Raw genomic sequence first — 21734 nt, forward strand, 5'->3', positions numbered from 1 at the left:
ATTTTAAGAAATAATAGTCAAATAATATTGTTATTTCTTGAAAATATTTTATGGGTAGGTCATTGTGCTGGGTCTCTATCTACCTTACTCTTTTACTCTTGCAGAGTAGATGTCATTCTTCCCATTTTACAGACGAGAAAAGGGAGGCTGAGGGAAGAGTGTTCATTTGCCCAAACTCACAGTTATTTTTTTGCCGGAGTCTGAATTCAAGCCCAGTCTCTGTAAAGAAATTGTTAAATGGGTAAATTAAAAAAAATAAGCAAATAAACGAAATAACTATACAGAAATAAGAGAGTGTGTTTGTATTCAGCTATCTATCTACTATCTAATTCAGGTCATATTAAAAAGAAAAATAGTAAGTAAGATATGTGTTAAATAATTTCTACCTTCTTTTTTCTCTTAATATGTATAAGAATTTCCCCTATGTTATTAAAAAAATTTTGGAAACAGAACGAATAGATTTTATAACATTCTTTCACTTGAATATACTATATTTTATTCAGTCTTTCTGAATAAAATATATTTGCTATATATCTTTGAAGGTAACAATTCCCTCTCAAAATTAAGGCATTATTAATAATGCTAAAATGATCATCTTTGTATAGAAATCTTTGTCTATACCTCTGTGCATTATTAAGGATACATTCCTAGAACTTACATGACTTATGAAGCCAAAAAAATGAACTTCTAAAAGGTTTTTTTTAAAGAAAAAATTCATGAATGTGGACAAGAAGTGTGGTGATTGTGGAGGAAGGGGGTGGAGGGGGAGAGAGTTGGGGAGGGGATAAATGATGATGGAAAAATTCAGTTAACTTAAAAAATGGTTTTAACAAAAAAACCTCTTTTTAAATTATAATTGTAACTCAATTGTTAAAGTAACAAATTCTCATTTTAAAATATGTAAAAAAAATTTCCAGAGGAAAAAACTATGCTATATCTCTCTAACTGGAATAACTATTGGAATAACTATTGGAATAACTAATTTGTGATTTTTATGTATTTTCTGCTAGATTTATATATTTATGTATCTATATTTATTATATGTATCCACAAACATGCCCCCTTTCAGTGATGATAAAAAAATACATACATTCAGAAACTTTCAAATCTTGTTCTTGTCAATTAACATTACATAACATTATATATATAGCATATATACATAGTAGACATGTTTCATATCATTGAATATTCTTCAAAAATAAGATATTTTAATTGGGGATTTATAGTCCCTCATATTAATCAAAATTTAGATTATTTATATATTTTTTATTGTTGTAGTGAGATATCTGTCACATTGCTGATTATTTCCGTAAGTCAGACTTTTGGAAATGGTGTTACCAGAACAAAAGGTAAGGCTACGAAGACTGATACATGCTGACACACTGACCTCTAGAAATGCTCTAGCAGCTGACATTTGCACTACAGTCTGTGAACACCCCCGTTTCCCATGAGTGGCAGACACCCGTGACGTCACTCTCATTCAGCTTTGACAGCCCTAGAGGCAGAAGATGGCAGTCCTTTGTTTTTCCATTTGCATTTGCTTATTAGTAAATTAAATATTTTGCATTAATTTATCAACACTTTATATTTCCTCCTCTCTAAATTCTCTATGCATGTTCTTTGCCAATTTTGCTATTGGGATATCACTGCATTTTTACTGTTGGATAAAAGATTTTTATACATTAGGGATATAAAATTTTTCAATCCCATTATGTCAAATACTTCTGCATACCTTATTTTTACTTGGGTTAGTGATATTTTATCTGTAAATGAATTACATTTTTATGATAGATAAATTGATTATTTTGTGTTATTTTTCCATTTTTTTGTTCAAAGGTCTTTCCTTAAGCCCCTAACTCAATAAAATACATTTTATTCTGCTTCTTTTCCAGTTTTTCTTTTAAAAATTAAGGTATAATTTGTGTCCCATTTTAATGGTTTTGTCTTTTTCCTTTTTCCTATTTATTAATAACTGGAAATAATTTTGTTACATAACTCGTAGTTGGGGGGGCCCTATTGAATATTTAACGAATGTTCACCAATTTATTAAGTAATTTGTTTCTTCCCTCATTAATTTGTGAAGCTGTTTTATCATATGCAATAAACTCTTATTGCAAGTACTCCAAGAGGTACAGTAGCTAAGAATCTGAATTTTGTGATCAGCCACCCGTGGGTTCAGGTCCTGGCTCTGCTATGGTTTTGGTCCTGAGCAAGTCACTTAGCCCGTAGAAACCCAGTCTCCTCATCTGTAAAAGAAGGATGGCAAATGGTGCAGGTAGCGCATTTAGCATGTGGTGTATCACCGGGGAAACACTCGATAGACATATATTAGCTACTATGATTATGATTGCAATATGGATACAGCTTTTCACACTTTAATAAGCCCTGATGTTCTCAAACAGTGTGGAAGTGGTTAATGAGGTACTGGGGGTGTGAAAAATAAAACAAACTCCTTTACATCTCCACACTGGGCATTAGCGTGGCTCGCTCACAGCTAAGTGATGGGCTTCCACGTCCACTGGGCACACAGTTCGTATTGTGCCTTAGCAGGAAGGTCTGGAAGGATAGGAAACCAGATGATCTCAAGGTTAGAGGGGTATGAAGGCAGGGTTTTTCTGCATTATGTTAATTTTTTACAGTAATTATGTATATTGAAGGAAAAACAATGAAGATGTTTACTAAAAAAGTGCACACCTCCACAAAGTTAGAGATTGATCATCATCCCATATTTCATTACAAACAGTAAAAACATCAATGCTGAAATCTGCAAATACGCAGGCCTTTTAGGCACCCTTTTAAGGTATATCTCTTGTTTCATTGATTTCTGTCTGTTTCCTTGTGCCACTTTTATCTATTTTAGTTTTAGACGGTATTTTCATATCTGTAAGGGCAAACTCGCTATGTTAATCTTCATTGTGAAATTTTACTTAGCAACTCTTGCCCATTTTTTCTTTCACATGAAATTTTGGTTCACTTTAGGCCTTTCCAGTGGCCTACCATTCATCAGATAACCATGTCAAACTTAACATTCCCAAATCGAACTCCCTTCTCGAGCAAATGGCAACACCGACCTATTTGCTGAGAAGGGAACCCGTGGAATGATTCTTGACTCTTTTCTTTCACACCCATGTCCATTTATTCCATTCACACTCAGGACTCTGTTTCTTGAGATTCATAATCCAATTACTCTTATCCTTTATTTCTTGTTTGACAAATAGAAATAGGTTCTTAAGTTGTCTTCCTGCTTCCAGCTTTGTCCACCACCAACCCCCCCGCCCCACATATTATTCTCAACACAGGAGTCAGAGTGCTCCTTGAAAAATTTATCATTATCATCTCATTATCTCTCTGCTCCCAACTCTCCAACAGCTTGCCATCTTACTCAGAATAATATTCAACATACCTGCATGACTCACCCCACTGATTTGCCTAATACAGCTCTCAACTCATTTCCTCCTATTCCTCCTTCATTCAGCCAGCTAATGCCCTAATGCCTCAGACCTACTGGCCCTGGCTGTTCTTTGGGTAACCAGCCACGTCTCAGGGCCTTCGTACTGGTACGTGCCTCCACTTGTCACACGCCCTCAGCTGCTTCAGGCCCAAGTTACCTAGTCAGTGAGGTTTTCCTTGAGCTACTTACATATAATAGTAAGCCACCACCACATTCTCTGTCTCAATGAATGTCCTTTATTTGTCTATATAGCACTTACTATCCTTTGCCATATAAAATCACTCATTAACTGTTTACTATTTGTCAAAAAGATCTCTTCGTTTTTAATGAGAAGACTGTTAGATACATAAATTAATTTGGAAAAATAATTTTAAAAAATCATTCTTCCCATGCAGAATTTTAGTATTATCTCAATTTCATTTCAATTTCATTTCATATCTCTTAGTGTGTGTGCCTTAATTATAGTTCTTACTTTGTGAGGCTAAATAATTTCTTACTAACATTTTTCATAGTTACTTTCTCCTTTTAAATCGAGATATACATCACATATCATAAAATTTACCCTTTTGTTAAAAATGTACCATTCATAGTTTTTAGCACATTCACAGACTGTGCAACCATGGCTGCTGTCTAACGCCAGATCGTTTCATCGTTCCCCAGAAGAACCCCATGCTTTCCAGGAGTCAGTGCCTAGGCCCCCCACTCAGCTCCTGGCAACCACTAACCGTTATTTCTCTATCAATTTGTCTGTCCTGTATATTTCATGTAAATAGAATCATATGACAGGTGGGATTTTTTTTTTGTCTGGCTTCTTTCACTTAGCATAAAATGTTTTCAAGTTTAAACCACGTTGTGACATACAGCAGTACTTTACTCCTTTTTGTGGCCTAATAATATTCTATTGTTTAGTATACCACATGTTGTTTATCCATTCATTGGTTAATGCTAATTAGGTCGTTTGCGCCTTTTAGTTATTATGAGTAATGCTGCTATGAGAATTTGTGTAAGAATTATGGTGTGGACGTCTGTTCTCAATTATCTTGGGTATATACCTGGGCATGGAATTGCTAGGTTGTATGGTTGGTAACTATGTCTAACTTTTTGAAGAACTGCCAAACTGTTTTACACATGCACCAGTTTCCGTGCCCAGCAGCTGTGTACGAGAATTCCCCTTTCTCAGCATCCTCACCAACGTGCTATTTCCACCTTCCTGATCATAGCCCTTTTAGTGGGTGTGAAGTGGTATCTCATTTTTGGTGTTTTGCATTTCCCTAATGACTAATGATTTTAAGCACCATGTCTTTACTGGCCATTTGTGTATCTTCCTTTTTTAATGTTTTTGTTGGTGTTCAAGTACAGTTGTCTCCATTGGCCCCCCATCATTCCCCCCACCTCACCCATACCCAATTCAAAAGAACCTATGCACCCCAAGATATATGTCTGTTCAGGTCCTTTGCCCATTTTTAAATTGGGTTGTTTGGCTTTGTGGCTGAGTGTAATAGTCCTTCATATGTTCTGGATACTAGACTTTATCAGATAGATAATTTGCAAATATTTTCTAACACTTTCTTATAGTGTCCTTTGAAGCATTAAAGTTTTTAACTTTGATGAAGTTCCATTCTCTCTCTTAGAGGGGGTAGCTTGTTCTTTTGTAGTCACATCTAAGACACCATTGCCTAGTCCACAAAGATTTGGCCTTATTTTTTCCTCTGAGAGAAGTTTTATCTCATAAAATTAGGTCTTTACTCCATCTCTAATTACTTTGGTACATGATATAAGGTAGATATTCAACTTTCTTATTTTGCATTGAGGATATCCAGTCTTCCCTTTACACTATGTTGGAAGACTATTCTTTCTCCACTCAATGGTCTTAGCACTCTTATTAAGGCCAAAATCACTGGACTATAGATGTATGGATTTATTTCTGGACTTGCAAATCTGTTCCATTGGGCTATATTGTCATAGTTGAGCCTTTGGTAAGTACAGAAATGAAATGAGTACATTTTGTTCCCTGGCAAGTACCTGGAGCATAATTGAACAATGAGGTATACTTCTTACCTGTTACCTGGCATGAGTGGGAGATTGATACCCTCCTCTGAGACATGAGCATCGAGAAGAAGGAGATGCATCTGAAAAGTGGGAGGAAATCTGATCAGTTCCAGGAGTGTCCTTAAAGACAAATGGACAAATAAGGCCCAAATTCCAGTCCACATAGAGTGGCTTAAAGATTTGCAGCCTAGTAAATTTTAGGTAGACATAACCCCATACATGCATCTTAGCACCTTTACATTAATCTGGTAAATACTTACTGAGCCCCCACCCTACACTGTACACAGTAAAGCAGCTTCGCTTTGAGGACTTTTATTTCTGGCATACTCCTGACACAATCTATTTGCAAAGTTACCAAAAACATGAATTTGATTATATAAAAATTACCTTTTTATAAGTCAAAAACAGCTGAATGGTGGCTCTAGTTTGTGAACAGTGGATTTGTAGCCCTTCTTTTTGTCAGTAATTCAATAATTAGCTAGTGGGCCAACGATCTCTGTTCAGGCCACTCCCTGTTAAAGGTAATGGAACTTTATCATCCTTGCATAACAGAATGCTTGCCCTTCTGTTTCACTTTGTTGGGGGGAGGGGGTCATCTGCAGGATGACGTAAAGTTTATCCAAAATGATTTCAGATCATTAGCAAGCAATGTGTAGAGAAATGGGAAGAGACCATGATTTTCTGGGCCTGGAAGCTTTAGGGACCAAAGCTCTGAGGCATCACACCAGGACAACCAGAGATGGACCCTCTCTTCCTCTCTGCTGGCCCCAGAGGTCCTGCAGAGTGTGTGTAGTTTGTGTTGGGCAATGTTGAATCTTGATGGTAGTGGAACAACAATCAGACCCCTGGACCCTAGGACCAAGGCATTTTCTGCTCAGCACAAGCTCTTATCACAAGACATCACAGCAAACTCAGCAAACCAGACTTTTACATAGAATTCTTCCTTTTCAAGTTGTTTAAAATTGAGCTTTCCATTTGACATAATAAAAATCAAGAATTTCAGCTCATCCAAATGCACCATTAAAAGAGAGAAAAGACAAGTCCGGAAAAATAGTATTTGCAAAACACACTTGATAAAGGACTCATCCAAAATTTATAAAGAACTTCTGCAATCAGTAAGATGGACGACCCAAATGGGTAAATGACTTGAGTAGGCATTTCATAAAAGAGGCTGGTCAAATGCCTAGTGAGCGTATAACATGATGTGTAACACCATGAGTTGTCAGGAAAAGGCAAATTAAAACCACAATAAGGCAATGCTGCCCACTCATCAGCGCAGCTAAAATCCAAGTGGTTGTCTGGGTTGTGGAGCAACTGAAACTCATATGCTGCTCGTGGGAAAATAGATCAGTACGAGCACACCAGAAACTTGTTTGGCTGCGTTGTTAAAGCTAAAAATAAATGTATGTCCTTGGATCCAGCAAGTTCACTCCTGGGTATCTACCCAAAAGAAATAGATGGCTGTGTGCAGCAAAAGACATGTTCAATAATGTTCATGGAATGTTTCTAAGAGCCCCAAACTGGAAACTGCTCAAATGTCCACAAGAGTTGAATGAATTCATACACTGTGATGCACTCATGTATACTCATGCATACTACACAGAAACAGAGAAGAATGAACTACAGCTAACTTGAAATGGCATGAATAAATCTCACAGATAGAATGTTGAGCAAAAAGCTAGACACAGATGAGCACTCACACTGTGATTCCACTCAAGTCAAATTTAAGAACAGGCAACACTAATCTCTGGTGAAAGATCAGGATGGTGGTTATGTTAGGAGGTGCTTTGTCTGGGAAGGGGCATGAGGGAGACTTGGGTGCTGGAAATATTTTATAGATCAGTCTGGATGGTGTTACGTAGATAAATACATGTGTAAAAATTCATTAGCCATTCTTTAGCTAATGAAAGTTCAGTTATTAGCCTGAAATTCATTAAGTTAGGATTTGTGCACTTTATTATATGTAAGGCATAATTAAAACTTTTAAAGGTATACTAAAAATAAGGTTCTCCAGTCATCACCATTTGTTCTGAGAGGCCGAGTAACAGCTCCTTCGCATCCCCAGCAGACAAAGAAAGGGGTGGTCTCTGAAGAGGGTGTTGAAAGAACAAAGCTCAGTTGAGTACATTGGATAGAATTGGCCACGAATGGGGCAGCATCCCGTCGAGTAACTAGGAGGGTTCTCCAAGGAGGTGTATAAAATGGAAGGTTTTTACAGGAAGAAGAGTGGGACAAGGGAGCTGTAACAAAAGAGGAGGGATTATATTTGGCCTGGACATCTTTTTTTTCGGGGCGGGGTGGTCAGTGAGAGAACAGGGAAGGCTTTTGTTATGCAGATTGCTTCTTCTTTCTATCTTCAGGGACAGATGGAAACTACACACTTTATTTACTTTTGGCTTTTAAAATAACATATATTTTAAAATTTAAAATGGGAGGAACGCTAAATGTACTCAGGTCTCCTGGATAGAAACCTGAAGAGAAGAGGACACTAGGGAAAATTAGTGAAATCTGAAGGAAGCATGAAGTTTAGTGACTCACTATGGACCAATGTGGGTTCCGTGGTTGTGACGGCGAACCATGGTGATGAAAGAGGTTAGTGATACAGGAAGCTAGGTGTGGGGTACATGGGGCCTCTCTGTATTATTTTTGCAGTTTTTCTGTAAACCGAAAGCTATTCTAAAATTTGAAAGTTTACATAGATTTTTAAAAAGTGGAGGAAAGAACTTTTATCTCAATCTCAGAGAAAGCATAACTTAGGCATGAGCCCAGTGTCCAGGCTACAGGACTGTAGCTAAGCCTCAATCCCTATCAGCCTAATCATCAGTTCTGTCATCTTCAGTGACAGGGGAAAAAAATGAAAGTTGAAACTGCCAGTCAAAATATGTAAAATCACAAAACATGAACTGGATTAGACAGGAATGTTTAGATAAGCTGTTGTGGAAAATAGGAAGCTTTCATATAATTTCTTGAGAAACGGATGTAATGAGAGCAACAGTTTTAGAGATTTCTTCTATAAGCAGTTTGCAAAATGGATTGCAGTGGGGGAAAATTGAGGCAGGGGAATCAGCAAAGAGGCAATAATGGACATGTGAAACAGAAACCTCAGTTCTAAAGCCCTAAAATGAAACGTATGACAAAGGTTGCAAGCAATGTTATTCTAGTGCCTCCTACAACCTGTTTTAGGTCCCTGGGGACAAGCAAAGCCTGCTGTGGACATGTGTCACACCACCTCAGCCTGACTCCACTGGGCATTTGCGTCATAAAACTCCTGTGGGTCCCCTTGCTCCCGGTCCACGCTATGCTGCTGTTTTGTCAGGATTGCATCTTGTCACTTTGCTTGTCCTACGGCAGCCCCGTGTTTGTTTGATAGTCCAACTTGAGAAAAATGCTTCTTTTTTTAAACTCATCCTTGTGAGTTTTTAAAGACTTCTTATTTTGAAATGACTTCAAACTTACAAAAAAGCTACAAGAATAAGAATACTGTACAGACACCATAGTACCTTGTTACACCTGTTGTTAAACTTTTCTTCCTTTCTTTGTGTATATATACGTGACTGTGTGTATATATGACACATACATGACTATATATGAATGCATGTACTATATTTTGCCATGTGCTATGCACACCCACGTTTTAGTACTAATTCCCATCATACTTTGGATGGACAAAAAACTGTGCATTCTACATGGCAAAATGCAGAATAGCTAATATTTTTGAACTATTTGAGAATAATTTGCATACAGCATGGTCCTTTAGTACTAGCAACTCCATTGTGCATTTCCTAAGAATTAAGATAACCCTTTATAAGCCTTGGTATGCTTATTCTGTCACCTCTTCTTGAATTGAACGGACCTATGGAAGTAGTCATGACTCTGGTCGGACCTGTCCCACCGCTCACTGAGTCACAGGAGTGAAAAATGCAGAGTGTCATTTGAATTGCAGGTTTGGGTCTTTGAGAGTACGATACAATCAGATATTTCAGATTAGTCTGAGTTTCATTCATTATGTGTTTGTTTGATTCAGTTGTTCAGATATTCTAAATAACATCTTTGTCAAAGAATAATACTGACACCAATAATGGCAAACGCTGATCTAGCATTTGTAACTACATGTCGGGTCCTGTTCTGAGTGAGCACTTTGTACGTACTAATGTGTTTAGTCCTCACAACCTTTAAGGAACATACCATGGTTGCCTTGACCTTACACAAGGGGACATGTGGGCACAGAACTTAAATAACTGGCCCACAAATAAGCAGCTGATCAGGGGGTAAAATCAGGATTTGAACCTGGGCTCTCAGATATCTTTCTCCTGTGTTAATGTGTGTCTGTCTGTGTGTGCATTCAGCCTTCTTACATTTCACAGTGTCTTCTCTGAAGATGATCCCGTGGTACTTTTTGTTATCGATTGCGTCTCATTGTGTCGTGTGCCTACCCCACCTCCCCCAGGAGACAAGCATTCATTTTCTCAATGTGTTTATTTTTCAGAGGAAGAAAAGGTGACTGGCCCCCCTGAGCCCGGAAGAAAGAACTCCGAGGAGAATGTTTATACTGTGCGAGGCTCTCCCACTCACCAGCTGCCGAGAGTCCGTGGATGGAGAGCAGGATCCTATTACGGCAGTGGAAGCAATGGGAGCTGTAACCATGTTTCCAAACCACAAACAGCCAAGTGGATTTGGTACAGTGGGGCTGCCTAATAAAGAATTAACCAGAAGCATTTGATCTAAACCTGTCTGGCAGCAGCGTCTTCACATTCAGTGTTGCCTTCTTAGCCTTGGGTCTGTTCACGTGATCCTGCTGGCCTGCAGGCTGGAGTTCTCTTCCTTCAGTCTGTGTCTGTCCTATCTGAGCGCTATTTATAGAGCCAGTGTGGGTTAATAACTATTTATTGAGTGCCTGTTCCATGCCAGTTAATAGACTGAATGCTTTATAAACATTTAATCTTTACAAAAATTCCGTTAAGTTGCACCTCTTCTCGCCATTCTGCCCCCGAGAACACGGTGGCTCAGAGAGGTCGTGTGCTCTGCGTAAGATCACACACTCGGCAGAGTCAGGGCTCAGATCTAGGTCTGAATTCAAAGCCCCTTCCCTTTAACACGCTGCTTTGCCCACCACTGCCCCAGAGATAATTAACCTGCCGTATTATCACCGGTCTTCCCGATGTAAATGGACGTGGCGAGGGCAGAATACTGGAGGTGTCTGAGGAGGCTTGAGGTGGCTGTAAAGGCAACAGAGAATCACAGAATTATTGTCTAACAAAAATAACACAATGTTCCTTTAGATCAAGGTTGATTCGCTATGACCTGCGAGTTAAACCCAGTCCCACACCTATGTCTGTGAATGAAGTTGTATGGGAACACAGCCAGAGCCAAGCCCACGTGCGCTGTCTATGGCAGCCTTCTCTCTACAATGGCAGAGTTGAGTAGTTGTGACAGAGACCACAGGGCCTGCAAAACCCACACTATTGACTATATGGGCCTTTCCAGGAAAAGTTCGCTGACCTTCGTTTTAGATGACTTAGGAAGGAAGCCCACAGTTTTCATTAAGGCCAAGTTATTATTTTTGCCATTTGACTGAAAAGTTACTTAAAGGTGCCCTGGCTGGTGTGGCTCAGTTGGTTGGGCATCTTTCTGTAAAGTGAAGTGTCATCGGTTCGATTCCCGGCAGGGCACAATGCCTGGGTTGGGGGTTCAGTCCCCAGTTGGAGCGTGTGCAAGAGGCAATGGACAATGTGTCTCTGTCACAGTGACGTTTCTCTCCCTCTCTTCCTCCCTCCCTTCCCTTCTCTCTAAAAATAAATAAAATCATTTTTAAAAAAGAAAAACTAAAGGTTTATGATGCTAATATAATCATTAATGGTGGTGGTGGTGGTGGTGGAGGAGGAGGAGTGGGGGATGGGGTGGAGGGCTGTAGGGAATCTAACCAGGGGAGGTGAAGGGACAGGGAGTAGAAGGGCCAGGTCTGGGCCTTTGGGTCCCCAGGCAACTCCTCCCCACAGGCTCATCCCACTCATTCTTCCTTTTCCTCCTGCCAAGTCAAGTTTCCTAAAATAACTCTTTGCTCATACACTTGTAAGTGCCTTTCCGGTCACCGCATGCTCAAATCCCAAACCCAGCCTACAACTGAGAAACCGTAACAATCTGACCCCTACTACTCTCTCTCTCCACTCCCACTTTCCCCTTTGCTTGTTTTCAGTCATAAGATTGCCATGCCAAGTTTGAGTGTATGTTTCAAAGCTGATGTACTTGTCTTTCATTCATTTTTGTGTATGCAGAAAAGTAAACGTGTAATATCTGTAGGTGATGTATTTGATGTATTGGAGTGCAGAAAACCAGGCTGAACTTCCAGAGATGATGCCACATCAGCTAAGATAAAAGTTATAAACAGAAGAAAAATTTATAAGTGTTTACTTACTTTCTTACCAGAGACACTATTCATTTGTGTTTAGAAAGCAAATTTCTAAGGTTTTATTTTAAAATTGTAATATCATAAGCTTTCTCCCATGTTGCTATGTATTTTTCATAAAGATAAGTTTTCATGGCTGCCAAGTATTCCATCTTGTATATGTTTCAAAGTTTTCTGAATACCTCCATGGTACCTGGGCATCAAAGGTTGCTCATTCGATTTGCTTCGTGTCCATTCCCTGGAGTTGTTCTCAGTGCTTCCCACCTTTGCCCAGGGTCCCATCTTCCCTTCTCATCTGCTTGTCTTAAGTCTTACCCTTTTCTGTGAAAGTCCTGTTGCCACCTTCCCTCTAGAGAAAAGTTCAGACTGACCTTCAGAATGAGAGGTGGACTGCAAGAGTCTCGCTCCCCTGGGAAGTGTGGACATAGTACCATCTGAAACTTATAGCAATCACGGCAGTACTAGAGGGCTCACAGCCACCATTGCTTCCTGGTGTTGCATGCAGGAGATGATTTATTTACTTTAGAAAACAATATTACATAACTGATACATATTATGTATTTTCTATATCTCAGGCATTATTTGACGCACTTTACATTGTCATTATCTTCATGACAACCCTTTCAAGTGGGTACCGTTAAGACTTTCATTTTACAACCAAGAAAACTGAGAGGTTAACGCAACACGACTGGTAGGTGGAAGACTTAGTATTTGAAATCAGATAGTCTGGGAGCAGAGGCTGGGGGCTCAGCCAATGAAACAGAAGCATAGTCAATTCACTAAGGCCCTGTATCTCTCCAGTATCAATCACCCAGTCTCAGTTGGGCCCATACCCTGTTCTCACCAGAACACTGAGTACCTCTGAGCTGGAGAGGGGCTGGAGGCCAGCATCCTTTCACAAGGAGGAGATCCACAAGGCAGACAAATTTGCTTTGTCCTTGGTCATTCTCTGATCAAGAGGCATTTCTAGAGCCAAGGCAAGATGTGATGGAAAATCCAGACCTCACTCCTCTCAGTCTCCAGTGCTTAGTGTAAAACAGGCCCTCATACACAGACAAAGTATCGTGACATAGTAACATCACAATGGCTACAGATTTTAGTTAACTGCCCCTCTCATGTCCCCTCTCAGGAAGGAATAGGGCCTCCTGCAATAAATCATATGCAAGTGGGGCTGGGGAGCAGAGATTCAGGGTGCAGTCCAGAGATTAGTGCAATTGCAAAGCTAAGTCAGGAAGGGAATGAATAGTTATTGGTCTCTAGTTCACAGAATGATAGAAGCTCAGGCTTCAGAAAGATGTTAAAGGTTATCATTGCTAGCTACTTTCCATGGCCTGATTCCCCTGGTACAGCTCTGCCAAGCAAATGCCCAGCCTCTGCTTGAATACTTCCACTGATGGGGACCTCATTACCAAACAGAGTTCTGTATGGCTGTGTTAAATAGTTGGACTTTGCTGAGAGGAAATCTATATTCCTATAGCTTCCATTAATTGGGTCTAATTCTACCTCTTGGATGCTAGAGAACAAGTCAGCTCTCTCTTCCACGCAAAAGCTCTGGAAAGATTTGAATTGAATGATCATGTCTCCTCAGGTTATCCCTCTCCAGGCTAAATACTTAAAGGTATTTGAATTGTGTCTCCTCACATGGTTTCTAGATCTTTGCCAGTGTGGAGCTAGACCAGCGCACAGAGCACCAGCTCACATTAGAGCAGAACCGTCCTTTCCCTAATATGAGAATTCAAATGTCTATAATAAATTCCTAGGATCAGAGAAGTTAGTACTCTGAGTTCCAAGGAGTTTCAGAGCTTTTCAGTGAGTTTGTTTTTAGTCAGAAGGGAGTGGGGAGGGGTTGGGGGAAAAGAGTGAGGTTTCTATGGTTGGGAAGAGAAAGTAGCTATGTATTTTTGAATGCTCATTACATGCCCCATACTGTGCTAAACACGTAACATGGATTGTCTCATTTAATCCACTCAATGTCCCTTGTAGGTGGTACTGTTACGATGCTTATTTCACAGATGAAAAAACAGAGGCTTAGAGCAGCTCAGGGTTTTCCCAGACTAGGGAGTGTGTGCTGACTCAGGCCAGATGTTAACAGGGAGCAGCGGGTGAAGAGTTTGGACTTCGACAAAGAGCAGCATCAGGGTAGTGATTGTGCTTCAGTAAAGACAAGTAGAACAGTGCAGACAAGGAGTTAGAGGTGGGAACATGACTTCTAAGACCCCGAAGACAGAGCGGGAGAAAGCCACGCACGAGCGGCACAGAAGGAAATTATGTGCAGGGGAGTAATAGCAGTAACAGTTCCTGTTTGTTAAATGCGTGCTAAACCAGACGTTTTGCATACCTGATCTACTTTAATCCTCACAACAAAGCTACGGGGGAATTATTTTATGATCGCTATGTTACAGACGGGAAATCGGGGCTTAGCAAGGTGAAATGACTCACTGAAGTCTGCACAGATGGTAAGCAGCAGTGTCAAGGGAGATTCAGACTGCTGACTCCCGAAGGGAAGGAACTTTCTCTCTGAAGAAATGGAGGAGTCTCAGAATTTACAAAGAAACTACGGGTACAGGCAATATTTGGCAAGAGAAGACAGGGAGCCTGGTTCTGAATGAGATGGTTTCACCAGACTCTTTACATCTGCCATGCCCAGCCTGCAGGTTTCCTAATTTATCTCAGAATCAGAAACCTGAGAGGTGAAATGTCATCTGCTTTTGTGCCTCGTGGTTCCTTTTTGAAAATTTTAAATAACGTGCTCTTAGTTCAGTTGTTCTTAAACTGGAGGACTTGTTAAGACAGAATTACAAGACTCCACTCCCCCAGTTTCTGGTTTAGTTGGTCTGGGGATAAAGCCTGGGAATGTACTTGTAACAAGTTACCAGCTGGTGCTGATGCAGCTGGTTCCAGGATTATATTTGAGAATGGCTTTAGTGTATCAGTAGAGCTATTTATGAACTTTTCTAAATTGACTTGGCTGTAAGAAGGTAAGTGTGGAAAAGGCAAAGGACTCGCCCATAAGCCAGAAGCAGAGAGAGTGCATTGGGGCTGTGGGCTACATGAGTGAGTGCCTATATGGGCTGGGGAAGGGAAGTCACAGCTGGAAGAGACTGGCTATTTCTGGGTGGAAGTGAGGGGAAGCAGGAGGCTAGGTTGAGCTGGGCAGGGGAGCCAGACTGGCTGCAGAGAGAGAGAGATCTGGCGAGGGCAAAAGTCAAATAGGGTAGAGCTCTTATTAAAAGCTGCAGGCTGCTGGTTGGGTGGCAGGAAAAGAACAGGGGAGGAAGGACACCAGCAGCCAGGAGCCAGCTCCTGGGATTGAGCTTGTGACAGAATCTGGTGATCACATTTCAGCTGCGACTCACTGTCTCCAAAGCCTCCTTCTGTCTCTTTATGCCCATCAGTCATAAAGTGCCCAGGAGTTGCCCTCTGACAGTAGTGAGGTGAAGTTCCTGCAGCATGGGAACCGAAGACAGCACTGATGCTGTTTCTTCCCCTTAGTGGTGGTCAGAAAGTGGCAGGCAGGGCCAAAGCAGGAGAACTTCCAAGAGAGTGGTTTGACCTCTGATGTTCTCCAGTCCGCAGGCTGCATTTATCCTTCACAGGAAACTGACTCAGCCGCAGTTTGCACAGTGCAGAGAGTGGCCTTTTGGCTGCAGCACTGGGCTAGTGGCTGGGTGTCTGGCTGCTCTCACTGCTCCTAGAATTGGGATGGCTTGGATAGAAGCCTTCTTTCCCTGGGTACCAAGAGAGGGGACATCTTTCTGCAATACTTCATTCCATCATTCCTTCCAGCTACAGGAACAAAATTTTGTCTATAGGCCCTTCCTGGACCCCGATCTTCAAGCGCTACCCACCTAGCCTGAGTCAAGTTCCTGTTTTCCCTTTTGTTCCTTTTATTCCATTTCCTACACATGTCTGTTCAGTTGACTGCATTCTAGATGTCAGGCCCTGTACTGGGGAGACAGATGTGAGTAAAAGAAATCTCCACCATCAAAGAAACCACAATATAGTCAGGGAGACCCATGTACAGAGACAATTACAGCCTTGGAGGATGAATGCTGTTTCCTAAACATAAAGCTCATGTCCGCTTAGGGCCTTTGCATTTGCTGTTCCTTCTGTCTAGAATACTCTCCAGATTTTGGTGTATTTTCTCACTTCACTCAGGTTACTCCTGAGAGGTCTTCCCTGACTTTCCCATGGAAAATGGAGTCCTCACAATTTCCAGTCCATTTTACTCCATGTAATTTTTTTCTGTAGCACTTCAAACTACCTGACATTTATCTATTTAAATGGGGGCGGGTGGGCAGCCGCAGTCAACCTCACATAGTAGACTGTAAACTCTAGAAGAAGCTAAGCAAGGTCGGTCCTGGTTGGTACTGGGATGGAAGCTCTAGAAGAAAGAACAGGGCCTCCTCACTGCTGAATTCTCAGTTCCTAGAACTGGTACCTAACAGGTAGGTACTCAATGTATATTTCCCTTTTGATCATTCATCTTAACATGATTGCCCATTGAACTTGTCTGAGCCTGTCAGAGTCACCAAAATGCAGGATGAGGCCTCGGGGAAGAACATTTTCAAGCTGCCTTCCCAAGTTTTTTACAGTCTGCATTGTGCCCTCGTCCAGGCTGAGAAGGTTATAGCTCCCCGCCACTAACTATTTATAATTCTGAGCGTTAAGTGTACTGGGTCCTTCAAATACGTTATCTAACCTCACGATGCACTGCAAAGTCAGAATTATTTCTCTTATTTTACCTAAGGTGAAACAGGCTCACGAAGATTGACCTGCTCAAAACCACAGATAGCAAGGTGCCCAGGGAAAGGGAAAGGTCTACCTACGTTTCAGCCTCGTCTCTACAGACCGTTCCCATATTTCCACCACGTCCCCATCGGCCGGGTCTCGCTAGCCTGGCTGCTCCTCCAGCGCCAGTGCGGGGAGGTGCGATAGCTGCTGGATGGAAAGGGGGGCTCTGGGCCAGGGCTTTCCTTCCCGTGCCCTGCGCACCGGCCGGCGGCTGGATGCCTAGTGGTCCATTCCGAGGCCTGCATCGAGCGTGCGCGCTGAGGAAACTGGATGGGGGGGCGGGGGGAGGAGGAGAAGCTATTTCAAAGGACCCGCGGGACAGGGGGCACACGCCCTGTCCGCGCTGCCGCTGCCTCCCGGCACTTGATACCCGCGACCCGCACAGGTCCCGCGGCTGCGCGCATGCTCGGGGCGCTCCTCGCCCCCTCCCCTCCGCGAGCCGCCCTTTCACCCAGGCAACCGCGGCGCGGTGACGGCGCGCGCGCGGGCTGGGCGCGGACCGGGTGGGGCCGGGAGGCACCGCTGCGCGCTGGGACTGAGGCGGCGGCGGCCCAGCGTAGCGGTCTCGGCGTGCCCCACCTCCTTCTGCGTCCTCGCACGGTTCTCCAACGCGTTTTCGGGCCCAGAAGGCTTAACCCCTAGCCATGGACTCCCAGAAAGTAAGCGGGGAGCGGGCGGTGGCCCGCCGCGGCCGGGCGGGGGTGGGCGGGGCGCCCCCGTGGCTGGGCGGTGGGCGCACTAGGGTAGCAGGGCCCGGCGGGACCGTGGCGGCGGGGGCGAGGCCATCCGGCCTTCCTCTCCTTCCCAGAGGGAGGGAAGTGGGCACGCCGGGCTGCGGGGCCCGCGCCCGGTGACCCGGGCTGGCCTCTCTGTCTTACACCTGGTCCTGGGCCCCGGCTCCTCAAGATAAATAGCGAGCCGTCCCCGTGACATGATTTTCTGCAGCGCGGTAGCCCCCCTGGGATTGTCGTCGCCTCCCAGAGTGCTCGTGAGGGTTCGCCCCACCTCAGCAGGTGGGGAAGCTGAGGCACAGGGGGTCCGCCTGCTGACGCCAGAGCCTCGACCCTGCCTGGTCCTAGGATTCTTGGCACAAAGCCTGCGTATTTCGATGGGCAGCCAAATCTCCTTAACGCCGCCCCACCCGCTCGGGGCTGCTGCTTCGGCCGGTCTCAGTGTTTAGTGTTGGCTGAAGTGAAGGGGGGAAAACTTTGTCAGGGCAGTGGTCGCACCCTCTGTGACCTGTTCGGTGTTGCTGATCCTAGTTCCCTTAGTGGTCATTGTGGCATGTTTTACACTTTCCGAACATATTAAGGAAACGATATAGAGACCTAGCCGTTTCAATTAAAAAAAATGTTTTTAGCGAGCATAGTCAGTTTTTTCAGTACAATTAGAAGTGAGTTATTAATATTCAGGCATAATCCCTACATAGAAATCAACCACCCTCTTTTCATCTTTGTTAGATGATAGTAATTGAAATATATACAGTAAGAAAACAGCATTATTAGTAATGTAGCAGGGAAAAACAAGGGCATATCCAAGAGGCCATTCTTTTCTGTTATTAGATAGAAAGCACTGGAAAGACGTATTAGGACAATGTTTTCTGTAATTTGCGGACTCACCGCCTTGAGGAGCTGACTGTTCTAGTATTTAACACAAGTGCACATGATTTCATTGTATCTTGAAACGCAACTGGGTAAGAACTCAGCTTTTACTTATGTGACTGTCAGACATTTAAAACAACGGCATTTTGTGAGTTTTGAATCTGTACACATTTAGAACATCTCTGCCTAAATTTGTAAAACATTTCACAGCTTATTTAACTTTTTTAGATAAAAGTCATATGATATCTGAATGGATATTATTAGCTCAGGGCAAATGGAAGGGCACAGACTTGGAGTCCAGAGACTTGGGTTCCATGCTGCTGCTCCTGACTCTGTGATGTGGAGCCAGTCACTTAAGTCTGATTCATCTGTTTTCTCATCTGTGCAGTGAAAGTATGAATATTTTGTAGGGTTATTGTAAAAATCAAGTAAAACAATTCATTATGAAAACACTGTGTTCTTAAAGTTTATAAAAATAAGAACTAAAATACTCTGTGTGCTATAAAATAAATTTTAAAAAGTATTTTAATATGGGCGATCTTATTTTGCCAGGGCACACAGTATCCCTCACTCTCATGAGGACTCAAGAAGGATGTCTCCTGCAAGATCGTATCCCTTAGCCCTGGTCCTGAGTTCAAAGATTTGAACTTGGTCTCCTTCCAGATGATGTAGATGAGCAGCTACACATACCATGTGCAGTTTCCCCAGAGGAAGCAAAGACTTAATTGCTCTTTCTTACTGGTCCTAAAATAGCTCATTTGTGATGACTTTGAGAGTCAACTTATCACTATCAGAAAATGTGTTAAGTGCCATTGGTGGTACTAGCTAATATTTTTAATTAAAAGATCTTTTATTTTGTTGTGTAGCTTAAAATGAGTATCTGGTATTAATAATTGCATTGTTATCATGAGTTACTGCAGAATCAGTCATATACAGGATGGGGCAAAAGTAAGTGTATACTTGTTTCAATGGGAAATAATACAATACTAAATAATACAAGAATGAAGTCAGTTTTGCATATTTACAACTGTAAACCTACTTTTGCCCTACCCTGTACTTCAACTAATAATGAACTAAACTGTATATTTATTTCTTCTTAAATAAGGCAGTAAGTAATACACCGCTGGCATGATCTTTCTTTCCCGTTGTAGAATGTTATGGTGAGAGTACCAGGGATGGTACCTTAGCGTAAGGAAGATGGTTAGGTGCTGCAGGTGGCAAAGGCTGAAGATGGCTTGAATGTATGTACACCTTTTGTAAGGCATTGGGGTTTGGGCTTCACATTAGTGAGAGGATGACTTTGGAGCCAGGTCTCCTGTCCTGCTGTTTATGAGCTGAATGAGCGTGGGTAATGTGCTGTGTGTCTCTGTTTCCTCATCTGTAAAATAGAGGAAGAATTGTACCCATCTCCAAGGGTTACTGTGAGGATCATACTAATTTTTAAAAATCATTTGGTGCCTGGCACACATGACTACTCTCTGTTAGCTATTGTTAACTAATTTCATAATCCCAACTTTAAAATTTCTACTTTTATTGCTAATTTATGTAACTCCTTTTCTAACCTGGTCTAGCAATTTTTTATCTCTGTCCTTCACGTTTTAAAGTATGTTTTCTGTTTTTATCTCTGTAATAAGTGATTTCAAACGGTGGTGTAAAGGAAGAGTTGTTACATCCTGATTGAAAGAGGGTTGGAAGTTCTGACTCATGCAGTCTGACAATAGAGGTTGAATTACTGGACAGTCTTACAGAAGCTTGGTCAGCAAGTGGATTAGTTGGCCAGCTGCTTTTTTGTCTGTGGAAATAACTTGGACTTCACTGTTGTGTTGGCAACAGATGCTCTGTTTGAGTAGAGGAAGAAAACATAATTGCCTTGGGTATGTAAGGCATACTGTTGGATACAGAAAACCACAGTATTATCTCCTAGCAATAAACAGAGGGATTTTGTTTATATTGAGTTTCTGGGACACTTTTGTGAACAGGATGTGTTATGGATAGGTGGCTTTGTTTGATACTCAAACCTTTTGGTTATGTCCTGAAGTGCTTTTAAGATAAAATCTCAAAGGTTTCTTTACCTGATGAAATGTGTATATTCAAAGGAACCATTGAAACAAATAAGACATTTGCCCCTTTTTAGAATGTTGGCACTTAGAATTTGATAGTTTCACTTAAACCGTGGTACAGGAGATCCTTCATTGGGGTTGCTGTTCCCAGGAAAAGGTACGTGCTGTAGGAATAGTGAAGGTGGAGAGGATGGGGCAAAGGGTCACCGAGGAAGGATGTCACTGACAGCAGACATTGTCAGTTGTTTGCTTTTTTCCCACTTTTTCCTATGTATTCTTTATGTTTATGGTTTTTTGCTTATTGATGTTTAGGAGAGATTGGGTGTTCCACTTATTTATGCACTCATCGGTTACTTCTGGTATGCGCCTTGATGGGAGATTGAACCCGCAATCTTGGTGGGCGAGAACAAAATTCCAGCCGACTGAGCTACCTGGCCAGAGCCCAAATTTTTAAAAGAATATAATTTATTGTATGGCTATTTCATATGATGGGCAAATTGGTTAGAGGAGGAAATATTGTAAAGTGGTAAAGAGCATGGGCTTTGTAGACAGACTGAGCATGATCTTTACTGTATTAGCAGTATCATTTTGGGCAGCTGGTTGAATCTTCATTTTCTCTTTGTAACACAGGGACGTACCCCTGCCATTAGGGATAGAAGGGGAGGCAGTCCTTGAACCAGGAGGAGCCCATCTCAGTGGAAGCTTACTGCACACAGTCTGAGGATTGCAGAACCATTTTTACTGCTTCATTGTGTTGTTTTTAAATACATAGAGACCCAATCTTACACAAATACTTGAGGACTCCTAAGTCCTCTGCTCTCTTTTTCTGCATCTCTCCAACTGTGCCCACCCCTCCCGCAAGTGCTGGCTCCATTCTGTGATTTGTCTTTGTACTCAAATCTTGGTGCACAGGTTTCTGGGACTTACACCAACAGGGTAACAGCTAACTCTTGATGTGGGGCTTCTCTCGTAGCATAACTTCATTGATTTACTGTACTAAAATACAGTGGTGAGGACGGGAAGAAATGGTATAGGCAGCCCAGGGATGATGGTAAGGCCCACTTATCTCCAGAGCTTGTTGGGGGGAATTAAATGAGAACCGTTGTACTTCTTTTTAATTTGCCACTACCTTAATGCTTTGTGAACATTTATAGAAAGTATTACTCCTTTTTCAGATTATTTTTGCAGCTTTTTATCAATATTCACTTATATTTTGAGGAGAACTTTATCACACAAAATCTTACAGGAAATTGTTAAAATATTTACAGTTGTAGGTGCTTACAGATCAAAAGCTTGTGTGTCTGGGAAGATTATAAAGTAAAAGTACTTCCATTTGGTTTTTGCTTAGAATACGAGTACCTCGTTTGGGTTTTGCT

The 21734-nt window shown here is 41.9% G+C and overlaps 3 protein-coding genes across 7 annotated transcripts in view; 2 read left to right on the plus strand and 1 right to left on the minus strand.

The window, feature by feature from the left end:
- The window catches only part of SLC44A1 (solute carrier family 44 member 1), a 173861-nt gene extending 163640 nt beyond the window's left edge, over window positions 1-10221 (plus strand). Inside the window, exon 16 of the mRNA XM_037035968.1 lies at window positions 9987-10221. Within this exon, the coding sequence (XP_036891863.1) occupies window positions 9987-10001 (15 nt within the window). The 3' untranslated portion in view covers window positions 10002-10221. The remainder of the gene's footprint in view (window positions 1-9986) is intronic.
- A 411-nt stretch (window positions 10222-10632) lies between these two features.
- Window positions 10633-17343, minus strand: LOC118979863 (forkhead box protein L2-like). The gene is made up of 3 exons (XM_037036155.1): window positions 17334-17343; window positions 16733-17282; window positions 10633-10716 (listed from the first exon to the last, which is right to left on the minus strand). The coding sequence occupies exons 1-3, from the start codon at window positions 17341-17343 to the stop codon at window positions 10644-10646; spliced, it is 633 nt and encodes a 210-aa protein (XP_036892050.1). The 3' UTR covers window positions 10633-10643.
- The window catches only part of FSD1L (fibronectin type III and SPRY domain containing 1 like), a 54664-nt gene continuing 50105 nt past the window's right edge, over window positions 17176-21734 (plus strand). For all 5 annotated transcript variants that reach the window (XM_037036087.1, XM_037036088.1, XM_037036089.1 and 2 more), the window contains exon 1: window positions 17176-17356. In XM_037036087.1, the coding sequence (XP_036891982.1) occupies window positions 17342-17356 (15 nt within the window). In that variant the 5' untranslated portion in view covers window positions 17176-17341. The remainder of the gene's footprint in view (window positions 17357-21734) is intronic.

This window comes from Sturnira hondurensis, unplaced genomic scaffold (assembly GCF_014824575.4).
Source record: "Sturnira hondurensis isolate 20B ecotype Veracruz unplaced genomic scaffold, ASM1482457v3 Scaffold0022566, whole genome shotgun sequence".
NCBI lineage: Eukaryota > Metazoa > Chordata > Mammalia > Chiroptera > Phyllostomidae > Sturnira > Sturnira hondurensis.